This window comes from Falco biarmicus, chromosome 8 (assembly GCF_023638135.1).
Source record: "Falco biarmicus isolate bFalBia1 chromosome 8, bFalBia1.pri, whole genome shotgun sequence".
NCBI classification, from domain to species: domain Eukaryota; kingdom Metazoa; phylum Chordata; class Aves; order Falconiformes; family Falconidae; genus Falco; species Falco biarmicus.
The window spans coordinates 44,968,310-44,984,462 of NC_079295.1; the positions used below are offsets into that span (position 1 = coordinate 44,968,310).

The following is a 16,153-nucleotide window of genomic DNA, read 5'->3' on the forward strand; positions in this document are numbered from 1 at the left end:
AATTCTCCAGTCATGGCCAGGCTGAAGTCACTTCTCTAGTATAAACCAAGCACTCTGCTCTTTCAATTGCCAATTCTTATATTTAAACACTAACTCTAATCAAAAGCCTTGAGATGCCTGCAGTTAACCTGCTCATACTGCAAAATCTGATGATTTACCGAAGTACTTACTCTTTAGTACCATGATGTACTGGGGACAGGGAAGGTGCGAAAAGCAAGACTTCTAGACTTTTAAGAAGCCTAAAACTAAGCTAGAGCAGCAAAGGGTTGCTCTAGTTCACACCAGTTAGCTGTAGGTCCTCCTAGGTCTCTCAGGAAAAGAGGTAACACAGGTCTGTGTGTATGTTCTCCCTCAAGAACAGAGACAGACGAGACCTGGAAAATGCTGACTAGACCTTTCTCTCCTCTTCTTCCCTTTCAGCCCATTTTCAAAGCCAAAGCCTTCTAGGTTTTTCTTGGTAAAAACAAAAGAAAAGAGAACATACCCACAACATTAGTTGCTGAGGCATGCTCTGGGATCTGGCAGGCCTGCAAGTCAAGCTCAGGGTAGGAATTCGAATTGGGGGTGAAACATTACAGGAGAAAACTAGATGCCATGCTACCCTGTACTCTGAGCTTGTTTCCCCTCTTCACACAACCAGATTTTGCAGCCTGGACCTAGATGTGCTCACCAGAAAAGCTGAATGAAAATCAACCCTTCTCCATATGACAACTTTGGTTTTAGTGAATTGGCGTTCTCCAAGGGAAACTCATTTGCTCAAAGGCTGAAGACCTACTTAAGATGCAGACCTGGAAGCTTTTGATCACCATCTCCCACCAGACTTTTGTCTACCTTGTGTTGCTCAAGTGACCAACATTGGCTGCAACCAGAGGAGGACTCCATGATATTTGTCTTCTCATTCCAAGCATAATTCTTTACTACCTTCCTGGAAGGATTTGATAAAAAACTTTTAAAACATCCAAATAAAGATCAGCTGATTCTCCACCTCCTGCTGTTTGTCAGCATGTTCAAAGATTCCAGTAGATTACCCAGAAAAGAAGACTGAACAAAGAATCACAGGATGGCTGGGGTTGCAAGGGACCTTCAAAGACCACCTAGTCCAGCCCCCTTTCTTTGCAGAAAGTACATTGCCTTCAACTTATCACATACTGAAGAGTTACAGCACTTCAGTTTCTCCTCAGACTGGAATCCACTGTTGCTGATCTGCAGTTCCCAGTGCCCCATTAAATACTTTAATGAAAAAAATAATAAACCAACATTAGGATGTTATCTAGTCATGGAGAATACTAAGCTATTTTTTAACAGCTCTATTTTTGCAAGTAACTTTAGTGTTTCAGTCTCAAGGTCTTTTTAAATTCCTAGGCAGACCTGTTGCTCTTCCACTTGAATTTACTACTTTGCTCCAGCACCTCTGCCTCAAACACTCGAGTTTCAGATGGAGGCTCCTTATCTTTACTGTCCGAAAGGATTAGGTGATGGATAGGTAGGCTCTCAAACATACCCTGTGCTCCAGAATGACGTTGAGAAGTCACTTTAGTATGAAGTAGTGCAGAAAATTAACTGTGCCTTTAGTCCTGCACACTCAGATTTTCTCCCCAGCCTTCTCTCTGATATGCTGAAGATAGCACTTGCTCCCTAAGGCCCCCTGGCTCTTCAAAGCCCGTCCTAAACCCCTTACTTTCCAGATCACAGGATGTCTGCCATACAGCATGGCTCTTCCAATCTACTTTGCAAGAGCTGGACTTCTGTCTTTTGATGAAGTCTTGCTGGACTCGGGAAGTCCTTCCTTTTGTAACTATTTTATTTTGTAACTTTATAACTATTTTACTTCCTAACTAATTTCCACTTCAGCTCTGAAGCTCCTTCATGACAGAGCTCTGCCTAACTTGGGTATCTGTAACACTTCCAAGTATCTATGGGGCTGCCTTGATAAGTCCAAGGACTTTATTTTTCTGATCTTCTCCCCTGCAATACTTTATAACAGAAGACTCATTTTTAGTGCAGCACCTTCCACCCCTGAGGATGCTGAATCTGTAATTGTACTGTGGTCACTGCTATTTAATGACTCAACAGTAATTATATCTTGAACCTGTTCTTACATTTTACTCCTACATCATGGCTAACTATACCAGGCTGTTAGAAGAAATGATCATTTGAGTAAATCAAGATGTTTGTTCACCAAATTGTTAGCCAGCTCCTTCGCAAGCAATCCAGTGAGATAGCATGAACATAATTGAATTTACTTCTTCTTACAGGTTTATGAAGACGCATGAGCCTGGTTGTCTCCCAAACCCTGTGAAACCCATAACCACCTTCTTTTCTGGAATAAAAATTTTCCTATACCTCCATGTCATTAAAATATGGGTTTTATTATGTTGGATATTTTAATATCCAACATAAATTTGTCTGTGCGGTCATAACTACTCCAATTTCCTCTCGGATTTTACAGCAACTTTTTAGATCTAGTGTTCCTTCACACCTTTATGACCTCACATGCCTACTCAGTATATGTTTGATCGCAGGCAATGCAGTATCTTACTGATTTTCACCACTTTCCCCGCCACGTTTCAATCAGACCAGCTATGCCAAGGTCTTTTTACACCACCGAGCAGCCTACGATGACTATTTTTGTTTCATGTTTCCACACTGATACACAGACTTTTTTTTCTTCCTTGGACCATGTGCCCATTTGTCACTCTAGCATGCCACCCCACAGCTGGCTGCCCCTCCTGCACGCACAGCTCTGCCCTCAACCTCCTCCTACCCTGCACCGAAAAGTCACCCCTGGCCCTCCAGGAGAAACAGGGACATGTCTTTGCTCCTAGCATTCCAGTTCAGTGCCTTCGCCCAAGCCCTGACAGCCTCAAGTCGTCCACCAGCACCGTGTTCAGTCCGTCCTCCCAAACCCCTGTCCACTTTCTATGCTACCTGTCTAGGGATGCTTTGGCTGAAGCCGAAACCAGCCTGTGCTGCGAAGTCATGACTCTTAACTTCCTCTACTTGCCATACCCTTTCCACCCTTTTCCCAGAAACGCATTAAGACTTTGGGAACACGCCCTGCCATGTCCTAAATTCTGCCTTCTTCCCAGGCACTGAAATTTAGCTTCCCCAATATCTCAGCTTCAGGGACGACAGTTCCAGGCTTGCCCCAAGCACTCTGATATCTTCCAGGATCTGCCTTTCTGCTCAACAGGCAACTCATCAGATGGATCTCCTAATCATCAGGAGCAGAGCCTGTACTTCCCACAACCAAATCCTCTGCCATGCAAACCTCCCAGAGCTACCCTCCCCAGCTTCTGGAGGCATCTCGAGAACAACTTCTCAACCAAGGCTTTAGTATGAAATTATAAATCACCTCTTTAATCCTGTCCAGCTGCAAGTAAAGCTTCCACAAATAAGAGGCGGGGCAGCCAGTGCTGAGGCGAGGATGGACCATGGCCATCTGCAGATGATTTAATGCCATCTCTTCACCAGCTCAGCAACTTTGGCCTCAAGGCGCCTTCTGGAGCTTGGAGTGCCTCCATTTGTTGCGCTGTAGAGTATTTTACCAGAAGATAATTGCCAATGAAGTGTGTCCTCTCTGCTCTTGTGTGCGCAGTTCCTATGCAATTAAGCCAATGTTCTTTGATTCCCACAATTAAACTAGAATTTTTACTTTACAACCACGTAAAGTCCATCTTTAAAAACAGACTGACTGGTAATGGGTTCTTTTTTTAATTACTTTAAACCACCAATTAAGAATCTTCCATTGGACAAGGTGAGTTACATATGGCCTTGCAGAAGTCTGCAAGGACTCATTTACCAGGACTTTTATTGACGGTTGCTGCTCAGAAGCCAAATTTTTTATTTATTTCAGGATTGAATAAGCCTCTGAACATAGCACTGTCAAAAGACCTATCCAGAAACCAAACTGTTGGCATGCATGACAGCAGAGATGACATTTACATGAATTTGCAGTCCTTAATTCAGAATTATTAATGCTAGAAAATAATTCAAAGTCTCTAGTCCCTATCTTGCAAAAAGACCTGCCTGGTTGCCATTCAGCAGCCCCTGGCAATGGTGATTCTACCATCATTTATTATTGAAATAAAATAATCTTTTTTTAAAAAAGAAATTTTGACCCCTTTTATAACTCTGTACCTGACAAGACACTGGCTTCTTGTGGTAGGACAAGATCCTGGTGCTGCTCATGCAACATTTTTCTTAAACTGCCCTGCCCACATGGCTCCTGATAAGCCAATATTACACTGCCAGCTCTCCTCAGCGTCACTTGAGTGGGAGGTTTAAATACCCAATTTCACAAAATCCTTTATCCACACTCCCTAGTCCCGGCATTTCTTGAAGTATTGACACATCACCAAGCCGTCAGAGTTCACCTAGAAGTAGGACAGCTGGACCTGCTTCTGCTGGACTGAGGCAGAAGAGAAGAGCTGGCCCTTGAAAACCCAGCACCCACCTCTTGACCCCCAGGTGAGCCTTGAGGAGTCTGGACCAGCTGACACCAGTGTGCTGATGTACAGTCCCAAGGAGCTGCTGGTTTGAGCTCCTCTGCTCATGCTAAATGCCTCAGCGAAAGGCAAGCCCAGGAAAAGCAAGTTCCAAACCTCAGGAGACTACAGGCAATAAAGCCAGCAGCTTGCATCGCACTCACAAACTATTGCGCAACCAGGACAGAGCACGGAGAAATAAAATATACTCCCTAGCGAGATACTACCGCAAGCCCAACCTGGGGGAGAGAAAGACACTCAGACCAATGCGGCTAACCTTCAAATGACAGCGCTGCTCCACAACGTCCTATCCAGACAGGTCCTGCTCAAGATGCACAAATGCTGTCCTGCACTTCGGCACATGACAGTGCCGCCTTTCTACCCAGAGTCAGAAGAACAAACCCCACCCCAGTCTTTGGCCAGGGCTAACATACCAGCTGGAGGGCACTGTGGATGAGCACCCAGTGATTTGAGCTCGAGTTGCACATCAAGACATTCACCAGCAACAGAAAAAAACACCACTGCTCATTTTCTCCACTCTCAACACGCAGCAATATGAATTACCCAAGCATGTATCTCATACAGAAGTAGCCTCCTCCAGCTCCCGTGTGAAGCCTGTAGCTTCATCTCAGCGCTGGCCACATCAGCACAGCTGATGACAGAGGAGCTACAAACACACCCATGAGTGTCCACCCCACAGCACAGACCCTGCAGCTTGTGTGTCCTTGCATGCCAGCCCCAGAGCCACCAGTGCCTGTGCTGACCCACCCTAGAGCAACTGTGCATTGGTCCAGCAGCATGATGAGATGTCTCTGAGACCCCAGGCTCAGCTTCCAGACCTTCCAGCGAGCATGACAGTGCCACCTCACAGGTGAAAACTGCATGTCAGTGAGACACAATCTCTTGCACCAAGATGGTCACCCATGGGGGCTGCCACATGGTTTCTGCAACATATCCAGTACAAAATCCATTGGGGTCAACAGGATTCAGATGCTGTTTACAAGCTACCTTCATGAGCAGCTCTCCGTAGAAGTCAACATTGCTGACCAGGATGACATTTCAATGTGTAGAAGTTTTTCCCTGAAAAGCTGTCTAAACCTCTCCAAGGCATGCACTCTGGCTTCCTGTTGGCACACTGAGGATCGGCTCCCACAACAGACACCTCCCTCCAAGGTCTCGCTAGTCAAGAGGGCACATCCACGCTGCAGATGTAACTCCACACCTCTCCCCTCTCCAATCCGTGAAAGAAAGAATGAAGCTTTTCTTCACTTCCTGCATATTTCAAGATAGTGTTTCATGAAAAAAACCCTTCTGTGCCACAGCCAGGAAGGCTCAGTACAAACTCCCACTGCCATGTTGCAGCCAGTCGTCTTTTCACTTCAGTCTCCTACATGGCCTGAGCCAAAGAAAAGGCTAAGGTCTGTATTTTTGCAAAGCTAATGTCAGGATGGACAGCAAACCAACTGATCACCAGCAAAATCAAGGCATTATCTGAGTTAAGATCAGGGATATCCAGAAGACCCCCATTCAAAGCAAGCGCTCTCCCAGCTGATGGCTGAACCAGAAAGGAGCTGAAGGACGCCACATGTCATTAACCTAAACCTCAAGACAATGAGGTGCAAATACGGGCAGCCGTCTTCACAGGCAATCTCCTGTTTTATCTAGGGCTATGTCTACACAAGCCATCATCACAGGCAGAGTCAAGTTCTGCAGCAAAGGAGTCACTGCTCAGGATCTGACCATCACATTATCTGTGTTTCAGGGATTTTACTCTTCCATGAACTCTACCTTGGTTGGATGGACCTAATGCCCACCAGCTGGTAGAGCTTGCCTTTTGGCTTAGTTACACACAGAACCAATCAGGTCATGTGCTCTTACACTGTTCCATGATAAAAGCAAGGTATGCTATGCTGGGACAGCAGAGCACTTTGCTGCAGAAGCGCAGGCCCAACCTGAGCTGCAAAGCTACCACAGGCACTGCCATGGCCCGGGGAACATCCAGCACAGGGTCCTGGTCACTCAGAACGAGACAATACCCACAAACAGGCAAAACCTACAGCCAGCTTGAGCAGGGGCCCATCTTAGCTGGACATGGTGCCTTCCAGAGCAAAATGGCTCAGGACCAAACCCCTTCTCCTGCAGGCAAAGGAGTGCCAGCAGTATCAACCCACAGAGCGACAGTGAAGCATTGTTCAGGGATATCCAGCCATTCACTGTCTTGTTTTAATCAGTCAACACTCAAGACAGACAGCGGGGCCAGAAGTCCTCTATCTTTATCTTTTCTCATTTAATCTCCAGCTGACATTTTATTGTGGAAACATGCCTCGTTCCTTGCTGTATGAATCCATCTCTCCCTCTTCTGTGATACTTTGCCTCAAACAGGCTACACAACTCTACTAGTTTTATACAGGCAGGTGTGACATGCTCCAACTCTCCCAAAAAACCACAACTGCTTGTTGGGCTTCAGCCAGGTACAGGCATCGAATTGCAGAGGCAGAACCAGCAGAGCTACCCCAGGCAGGGAGATGGGGAGCTCAGCCCCCCACCCCTGCTACCCAGTGCTCCCTTGGGATCAGCTGCCCAACACCCCTCGGCTGCCCACAGTAAAGGGTCTGCCAGGGCTGCTGTCACCTGGATCTTAGGTGCTTCTCCACAAGCGGCACCACCTACCTACCCTCCACCCTCAACAGCCGTTCAGATGCTGAAGCACCCGGTCGGTGACCAAGGCGTATCTCAGCTGCCCCCATCTGCCAGCCGTGCCCTCCCAGCCTTGCTCTGACAGCCTTTTCCCACCCTCCAGATGGACAACACCTCCTCCGCTGTGGCTGCTGGGGGCTTCTTCCCTGGGAGAAACTCGTTTCACCTGGCTTAGTACCTGCCTGAGTCCGCCAGCTCAGGAAACATCTTCATTGGTGACAACGGCACCATACCTGCCAGCAGGAGGGCACAACCAAAAGCAAACCTGCCCATTCTTTCCTTTCCAATGTACTCCTCCAGCAGCAACTTTTACACTGTCCAAACTGCAATAAAATACCCAGTATACCATGGGAGAAGTAACTCTGTGAACCCCTAAAAATGGATGACTTGGCATTTACTTCTCTATGCCATCTACAGCTGTTCAGACCTGCATTAACAAGCAATGGACAGCCCTGTAAAGCCTCACAGCCCACCTGTATTTCACCAGAAGCAGGATGCATTGTGGAACTCTAGGTAGGCTGACTTGCCTCCAGACTGTAGAGTTGCTAAAACACAGTCCCACTGGGAGCCAAAATGCTTTGAAAAGATAAAAAGTAAAAAACAAAGGTACAGGCAGGTTAAAAGAAGCTCCCAGAGCAGTCCCAAGGCCATCTGGCATGAACGGTGTGGGAGCAGGGAGCCAGTACCGCTGATGGGAGCAGAGCAGGCAGCCTGACTGGCAGAGGAACTTCAGCTGCCACACGAGGAGCATCCTTCCTGTACCATCAGGCTGTCGCCTAATTTCAACACTTAAGATCCCACTTAAGGGCAAAAAACCCCAAATGCCATGAACTTCAGGCCCAAAGATAAGGCTCTGGTTAAAACAGGCTTTTAAAAAAGGTTATAATTTTGAAAGTCCATTTAGATTAACCGTAACTAGCCTTAAACTATATACATGTATCTCCTTGCCACATTTGCAACCCACGCACAACGTTTCGCAGTGCCAGCGAGCTAAATCATGTGCAAGTGTGCAGAGTAAAAGGAACCACAGGCTTGAAAAAAAGCCCTGGGCTGAAATTATCTTTCATTGTTGCAAGTGGCACAGGAGAGGCAACAGCAGAAGGAATCAAGAATAAAAATGGAACTCACTTGTTTACCTTGTCATTTTTGTCAAAACATTATGACACTACTTAGCACACAGCCCGCTTCTCTGTTCTACTACCAAAAATTCAGATTCTTTCACCTATCTTCACATGTTACAGAAGAAAGCCGAGAAGAGTAAAACTTCCAGGGAGAGAAGTGCATGTGCAAAAAATACAAAGCCCAGCATGAGAACTTAAAGCTACATCGGACTCCCTTTCCAGATAGTCCAAACACCAACACGAACAGTGACCCTCCAATTACACAAACTGAGATAACAATGAGCAGGCAGCCAGCAAAGGAGGGTAGCAAGAAAATAAAAGGAAAGTTTGGGCAAGCCTGACAAAAAGCAAAGCGCAAAAAAAAAAAAAGGGGGGTGGGGGGGCGCGTAGGGGGGAAGTGCAAACCAGGATTTTAAATTTGCAATTAAAAATAAAAAAATCTCGACGGTTGTTTTAACAGAGAAACTCTCCAGTGCTTTAGGCAGAGCTCTACCTCTCAAAAAGCAATTAAAGCTGGTAAGAAGCAGCAGGTTTTTGAACAAGCAAATTGCACAGTTGTGGAGGAATTTGCTTTTGCTGCCTTCTTTTCAACTCGGCTGAGACTCATTTTCTACCTGTTCAACTAGCAAAACTCAGGGAACTGGTTGGTTCTAGTTATACTTTGAGGTTTTGTGTTTCACAAGAGCCCCCCAAAATGTAAACCTGTTTTAGCATTCTTGTACATTAATGTCACGATTCTCCACTTCTAGCTCCCACAGCTTCTGCCACAGACAAGTCAATCAGATTTGGTATATGCCCTAGAATGGGAAATGGGAGGTCTGGGTTTAAAGCAAACAAAAAATAATTATGTCAGTGCTCTGCAAAGTGTTGGATCCAAACTTGGTGGATCTGCTGAAGTCTTCAATCCAAAACACTCAGAAATTTTACTTACCAAAAAAAAAAAAAGGGAAAAAAAAGTTTAACTTGTTGAACTTAAGAGAAAAGAAGAAAGGGGCAGACCTTTTAGGAAAGGAGACAAAGTGTGTGGGTGCAAAAATATAATAATGTGCCATAGTTCACCACCTTAGAAGAAATCAGTTTTGCTTTGTTTGGTTTTGTTTTTCTTAAGTGCCAGGGAAACATACTTCCCAAAAGGTGGCTTTAGAGTTTACGGGCACCAAGGTGGAAGCATGAAGAGAAGACATGCAAAACCGCCAGGTTTTCATAAACCCTTCTTGAAAAAGTGCACCGTGTTTTTAGTAAAAATGCGTATCTACCAAATCTCCACTGACCATGGGCCACTTGCATACGTAAAGTCGCATCAATATGCAGCGTCAATGCTGACATTTTTGCCTTCTCCTTCCACCCACCTCCCCGTTTTTTTTTCCTTGGGAGACATACAGCGCCACTGCATTAGAACGTACAAGAAATGAAAACAGTGAGTACAACTGATATAGATCCATTGACTTTTTATTATAAATGTACTTGTCACTTGGCTTCAAAAAAGTTGAAATCAACCCCTATTTTCTGTACGCCAGTACAAAGTAAAATCTATTTTACAAATTAAATACCTAAAAATTTGACAAAAATATTAAAGTTTGATGGAAAAAACAGTTATAAAAATCTTAAATCCCCTTTTAAGAAGGTAAGAGATAACATCCCCTCCCAACCCCCACAGTCCTGTTATACAATATTAATAGTCTTTTTTTTAGAATAGGTAGGTATGTTATATCTTGCTGTTAGCATACAAGTCACTAATAGCTTTATCTGTATATACTCCAGTTAGTGCATGAATGCCATCTGATTGAATATAATCAACTATCTTTAACTGATACCTAATTTACATTTCATAGCTTGCATAGTTTGAAGGGACAAAAGTTATACTACAGCTAATCATAAAAAAAGGTGGTTACAGTGCTATTTTTAAAGGCAACAAAGTAATTGCCCCCGCCACCCCCACTCCCTCCCCCCCAAAAAACAACAACAACCAAACCCCAAGAAGTTATCGGTCGGCTCTGAGCAGGGGTTAAAATCACTGGCAGCTCTTCTGCCTGGCCCGCCAGGGTGGGCTCTGCCTCACACCCACTGCCCACTGTGGGCAGCCCCTCCGCACTTTACAGCAGCTAGCGCTACACCGAGCACATTTCAACCCCTGCAAGGGATACGCAAGAAAGTGACACTGTCAAGTATTTTTTTTCTTTTTTTTCTTTTTTTTTTTTTTTAAAATTGACTTTTCCAAAAAAGCTCTCCACTGCACAGGGGTATGCCTCGCTGAAAGCTCAGCACAGCTGGGTGTCTGACCACTGGTGTGGCAGCTGTGCCCAGGCCAGTCGGCCAGTCCCCTCCTGCTCCTGGGCAGCTGGAGGGCTGCCGCTGGACAGCATTGCCAGAGGGACTGCAAAGAAGAGGCAGGAACCAACAATGGCTGGTTCGTTTCTTTTTTTTTCTTTAACTTCGCAGAGACAGAGCAATTTTACCTTTTTCTTTTTAAAAAAAAAAAACACACCAACCAACCAAGGGGAAAAAAACAAGTAATAAGGACTTTGATTTTGGAGGACATTTCTCTGTTAACATAAAACCACTTAAAGGGCGGTTGTATTTCAATAGTAAACTACTTGACAGTGTCCCTTTAACCTTAAAAATAAAATAATGTCAGTATTGCAATGAATTTCAAGTTTTCTTGCATGTAGTCATTATAAAGTAGTTTTTATCATGCTCTCGGACCTATTCTACAAGACATTTAAAAGCATATCATCAAGGAAAATATAAGGCATACTTCTCAGGAATTAGATATCTTGGCACATTTGAGCATACTGTCTTTTTTTTTTAAAGCAACACATATGGTCAAATATACCTTTCTTCTTCCAACATTGAACAGGGTTTTCTGTACTTGGTTTTAAATACTGAGATATTAGAGCCTTGGTAAAGTACCACCGAGCACCTCCGGGAAAAAAAATAATTAAAAAAAGCCAAAAGTAAATCAAAACAAAAAGCAAAACCAGAAGCAAAATCACACAAACCTTTACAGTCATTTTAGTCTTTCATTATGATCATTCATCAAGTCCTAAAACATACATTAACGTGCATTAAGAAAAGAAAAAGACCCCCCCCCAGAAACAACGAAACACGCAGAAGAAACCCAAAACGAGACAAAAGCTGACCGACCACAAGTTCTCGGACACTGTTCACACAACTGCCAGCGAGCTGTTACAAGCTGTACTGGTTTGACTGGACCCGCGTGGCCTGTATGCTTCTCGGGTCAGCCAGATCCTGGGCAGGATCTGGGTGGCACGGGCAAGGAAGACCACGGGGGAGCAGCCTGCCCCACCACTGATGCTCCCAGGAGCTGGGAGGGTATGGAAGGCCACTCTGTTGTGCTCTCATTGCCTCCCACTACTTATTGCTGGGAACACAACAGTGGCGTGGAACTACGAGTGCCGGACCGCGTCCGCCGGCAGCGCAAGACAACTTTTGGGAGGGCAGTGAACAGCAGGACCGAGACAATCAATCAAGTAACAAAACCAAAGCAATTAATTTCCTAACTATGTCTAGCAGCATAGGGAATGCAGTCCCGCACACATCACAGTTGAAGTACAATAATCGATGGAACTGCCCATCCAGACCCTCCGATTCAAAAGCAGGTTATCAGACAGATGTTTACATGCAATTGAGAACCATTTCAAATGTCACATTACGCACTCCAAAAGCTTATTTTACTACTGGGAAATAGGAAAGTGCACATTAAAGCAATTTTAAACATTTCCAGTGATTGTTTAGAAGAAACAGAAACAGCTCACTACCGGCATCTCGTATTTGACTTTTAACTTTCTGTGAACACTAACAGCAAACTTCTTTAACGGGAAATAATGCATGGTATAATGGAAACAACTTGTTTTGACACTTACAGTACACATATATATAAAAAAAAAGGAATTATAATTTCAAGTGGGAATAAAAAGACACGAGAAAGTAAAACTCTTTACAACAAGCTCTTTACCCCACCCCTCCCACCCCTCCCAAACTCCATCCTTGACCATCAGTAAAGAGCGCAGGCAGCCCCTGCTTGCACAGGGGTGCCTTCTACGCGCAGCAGCTAGGTCTACCAGATGGCTAACTCTGCCAAAAGCATTAAGAAAAATGATTGCATCCCAAAAAAACCTCCAAGTGGAACGAGATCCTAGTTTCTCTGAAACACTGTCTATGAATTCCAGCCAAGAAAAGAAAAGAAAAAAAAAAGTTTTGTTTTCACTGTTTAAGGCATCTTTTTTTTCATAACGTTTTCTCTTCACTCATCATGATGATAGTCATGCAGCAGTTTAATGATAAAAATATATTAATATTTTACTATACAGCAGCAAGAAGTTAGTCAATTAAAAGCACACCAACTTTTTTTTTAAAAAGAAAAAAAAAATCAACAAAAACAACCTGTAAAAGTCTATTATTATCCTTATTATTATTACAAACAATTTCAATTTGGAGAACACACCTGGACAGATGATAGCGTTTTGACAATTCTGCGTTTCCCTACCCTAGGCTTTGACCAGAGCCCACGAGCGCACATGCCGGCAAGGAGGCTGGGACGGGGAGGGAAGGGCACGGCTAGGCTCGTCAGGTATGTAGCCAGTAACAACTAGCACCACAGCTACATGGAAATCCGTTACAGACACACACAGGCTTGGCTTTCACTTTCCAACAAAACTCCGAACCCCATGGCTCAGTAGGATTACTCTGCAATCGCGTTGCACTGATTTCTAACAGGCCTACAGAAGTTAATCAGCACTGGTAGGGATCAAAGCACAGGCTCGGACCTCGCACAAGTTCAGGAGACAGTGCTAGTGCCAGTGGCGACATGGAAAGACTCGCTACCTGCTGTCCAAAAACAGGTCGACTGGAAACCGCTGCACATCAGGTTAATTACTTTAAGTACACAGAATAAAAAAAATATGAACAATACAAGTACATCTCATATACACAATAATGACAATACGCCTACTCAGTTGTAAACCAAACAGGTGCAGAAAAAAATATTAAGGGAGGAAAATTCTTTACTTTTCTCTCTCTCTCTCTCTTTTACTTTTCCTCTTTTTTTTTTTTTTTTTTTTTACTATTTGAGTAACTTTGGTTCAAACGTAAAAATCACAAGTTAGCAAATTTCATTTAAATGCCTTTTTTAATAATTTTTCTTCATGTTCACAGAAGTTTCACTGACCATTTTTATATGTTTAAGGTCCAGATGCAATGCATATTGTATAAAAGAGAGCACTTATTGTTTACCTTGCATGAATTAAACCTACGTACCTTTTAACTCTACAAACTTCTGCATAACATTTAGACAAAGCTCAGACACACAGCATGCCTAGCCCTCATATATATATACACATCTCTAATCACAGGTATATAGGGTGTCAAATATACTATAGTAACCTCCATGTAAGGTTCGAAATTTGGTAACAAAATGAGAAGAAAAAACTAAAAATATTATTTTTACGTGTTCTAAAATATCTCTTTTTTTTTTTTGTGCTAAAGTCAAATGTTAGCTCAACATGAAAAGGACTTTTTCTTTTTATATAATTCAGCAATATTATAATCTTGACCATTTTTGCAAACACTTTTAATAATAATAGCTTAAACGTGTACAAAAGTTCTCGGTTAATTAGGGAAATAAACACTCAGTTCTTTATATTTTTAATCAAGTAGGAAACACAGTTCATATATAATGTTATTACTTTTTTTGACTTTTTTTTGTGTGTTTTGTTTTTTTTTTTTTGTTTTAGCAGCTGCTTACTGTTTGATACGGTGGGTAAAGTGGAGGAACATCCAGCGATGGGTGGCGGGTCGGAGGCGCTGCTGCCGGGCGGCGGGGGGCGCCGGGCGGGCGGCGCTGCCGGGGGGGGCGCCGGGCAGAGGGGAGGGCCGCTCGCCGCCGCCCCCCCGCCCCGCCGCCCGCCCGCCCTCCCGCCGGCGGCGGGGCCAGTCCGCGTTCCGGGGGGGCGGGCGGTCAGTCCTCCTCGGGCTCCTCGGCCTGCAGCAGGGCGCCGGGCGGCCCGGCGGCGGCGGCGGCGGCCTCGGCCTCGGGGGGCGGCTCGGCCCCGGCGCCCGCGGCGGGGGCGGCGGCGGCGGCGGCGCGCTTGTCCCGCTGCTTCTCCTGGATCTTCTTCATCTCGTCCGAGTACTTGCAGAAGGTGTGGCCGAACTTGGCCCAGACCTTGTAGGGGACGGTGATGGAGTTGCGGTAGGTGGGCTTCACCTCGCTCACCCGCATGAACACGCCGTACTTGTTGGAGCCCACGTCGAAGAAGAAACGCTTGTTGTCCACAGTCAAGGAGGTGCCCTCGGGCAGCTCGGCCGGCTCCTCCTCCACCCCGTAGTCGTCGATGAGCTTGGCCAGGGCGTCGCGGAACTCGATCAGGCCCTGGGCCGGCAGGGCGATGGTCTGGCCCTGCGTGGAGCCCAGCCCCGGGCCGCGGTTGACGGTCTGGCGGACGCGGAGGAAGCGCCCGCGCTGGTTCTCCTTCAGATCCATGTAGTACTTGCGGTTCTCCCGCACCAGGAACTCGCTCTTGAGCGCCCGCCGGGGCTCGTCGGCAGCCTGCGCCAGCTCGGGGGGCTGGCTGGGCCCCAGCTGCGCGTAGTGCTCGATGAAGTCGCCCAGGTAGTCGCGGAACTCGACGGCCACCGACATGGAGAGGGTCAGGCGGCTCTTGTTGCCACCCGCCCCCACCTCGGCGATCTTGAGGAAGCGGCCCTTGGCGTTCTGCTTCACGTCCAGGTAGAAGCGCTTGTTCTGGATGTCCACCCGCTTGGAGGCCAGCTCCTGCGTCTCGTGCTGCAGGCCGCCGCCCGGGCCGCCGCCGCCGCCGCCGCCGCCGCCGCCCGAGCCCGGCCCCCCGGCGCCCGCCGCGCCCCCGCCGCCGCCGCCCTGCTCGCTGCCGCTGTCTCTGTCCGCCATGATGCCGCCGCCCGCCGCCGCCGCCGCTCGGCCTCGGCCGCCGCCGCCGCTTCTCGCCCGGCGCCCCCCCCGCGCCGCCGCCCGCGCCGCCGCCGCCGCCGCCGCCGCCTCCTCCTCGGCCGCCCCCGGCCGCCGCCCGCCGCCGCCGCCGCTCCGCCCGCCGCCGCCGCCGCTGCTGCAACAGCCCCCGCGGCCACCAGCCGGCCGCTCTCGCGAGATCTGCGGGAGCGAGGAGAGGGCGCGGGAAGGCGGCAGAGAGCGGCCCCCGACGCCGGCCGCCCCGCCGAGCCGGGCAGCAGCGCCGCGCCGCCGGGCGGCCGCGCCGAGCACCGCCGCCACCGGGCGGGGGCGGGCCGCCCCCCCGCGCCGCGCCACTCCCCGCCCCCTGCATCAGCAGCTCCCGGCGGCGTTCCCGCTCCCGCTGGCAGACCCCCGGGTGCGTACCCGGTGGGTGCCGGGCTGCGGCGGCCTCCCCGGGTGGATATCCAGTGGATACCCGGTGGGTACCGGGTTCCCGCCCCCGCCGGGGGCTGCTGGCGGGACCGGGAGGCGCCGCCGCCCTCCCTGGAGGTACGCTCCGGGAGCCGCGCGTCCCCGGGAGGAAACCCTCTCGGGCGACCGCGGAGGAGCGGGTTTCGCCAGCCCCCGCCTCTCCCCCCATCCCAGTGCGGCGATCCCTGTGCTGGGACAAAGCTCAGTATCAGGGGGTCGGGCGGGGGAGCTTCCCGGTGGGAGCACGGAGGGGGCGGGATGGTGGTGTATGTGAATTCGGGGCTGCTAATGTAACGGATGAGTACACCCACGGCGCGGCGGGGTGCCGGGGGCGCGGACTCCCGCGGGCGGAGTGGGACGGGCACCAGGGTGGAAGGGGCAGGGGGCGGGGAGGCAGCCCTCCGAGCGTTCCCTTGCAGGTGACCAGT

At 47.9% G+C, this 16,153-nt stretch overlaps 2 protein-coding genes across 2 annotated transcripts in view; both read right to left on the reverse strand.

Moving 5' to 3' along the window:
- CYSTM1 (cysteine rich transmembrane module containing 1) overlaps positions 1-6,500 on the reverse strand; it is a 70,819-nt gene extending 64,319 nt beyond the window's left edge. The window contains exon 1 of the mRNA XM_056349912.1: positions 6,457-6,500. Coding sequence (XP_056205887.1) covers positions 6,457-6,485 — 29 coding nt within the window. The 5' untranslated portion in view covers positions 6,486-6,500. The remainder of the gene's footprint in view (positions 1-6,456) is intronic.
- Positions 6,501-12,582: 6,082 nt separating this feature from the next.
- PURA (purine rich element binding protein A) lies at positions 12,583-15,372 on the reverse strand. Its single transcript, XM_056349911.1, has one exon. The coding sequence runs from the start codon at positions 15,231-15,233 to the stop codon at positions 14,283-14,285; it is 951 nt and encodes a 316-aa protein (XP_056205886.1). The 5' UTR covers positions 15,234-15,372; the 3' UTR covers positions 12,583-14,282.
- Between the last annotated feature and the right edge of the window lie 781 nt (positions 15,373-16,153).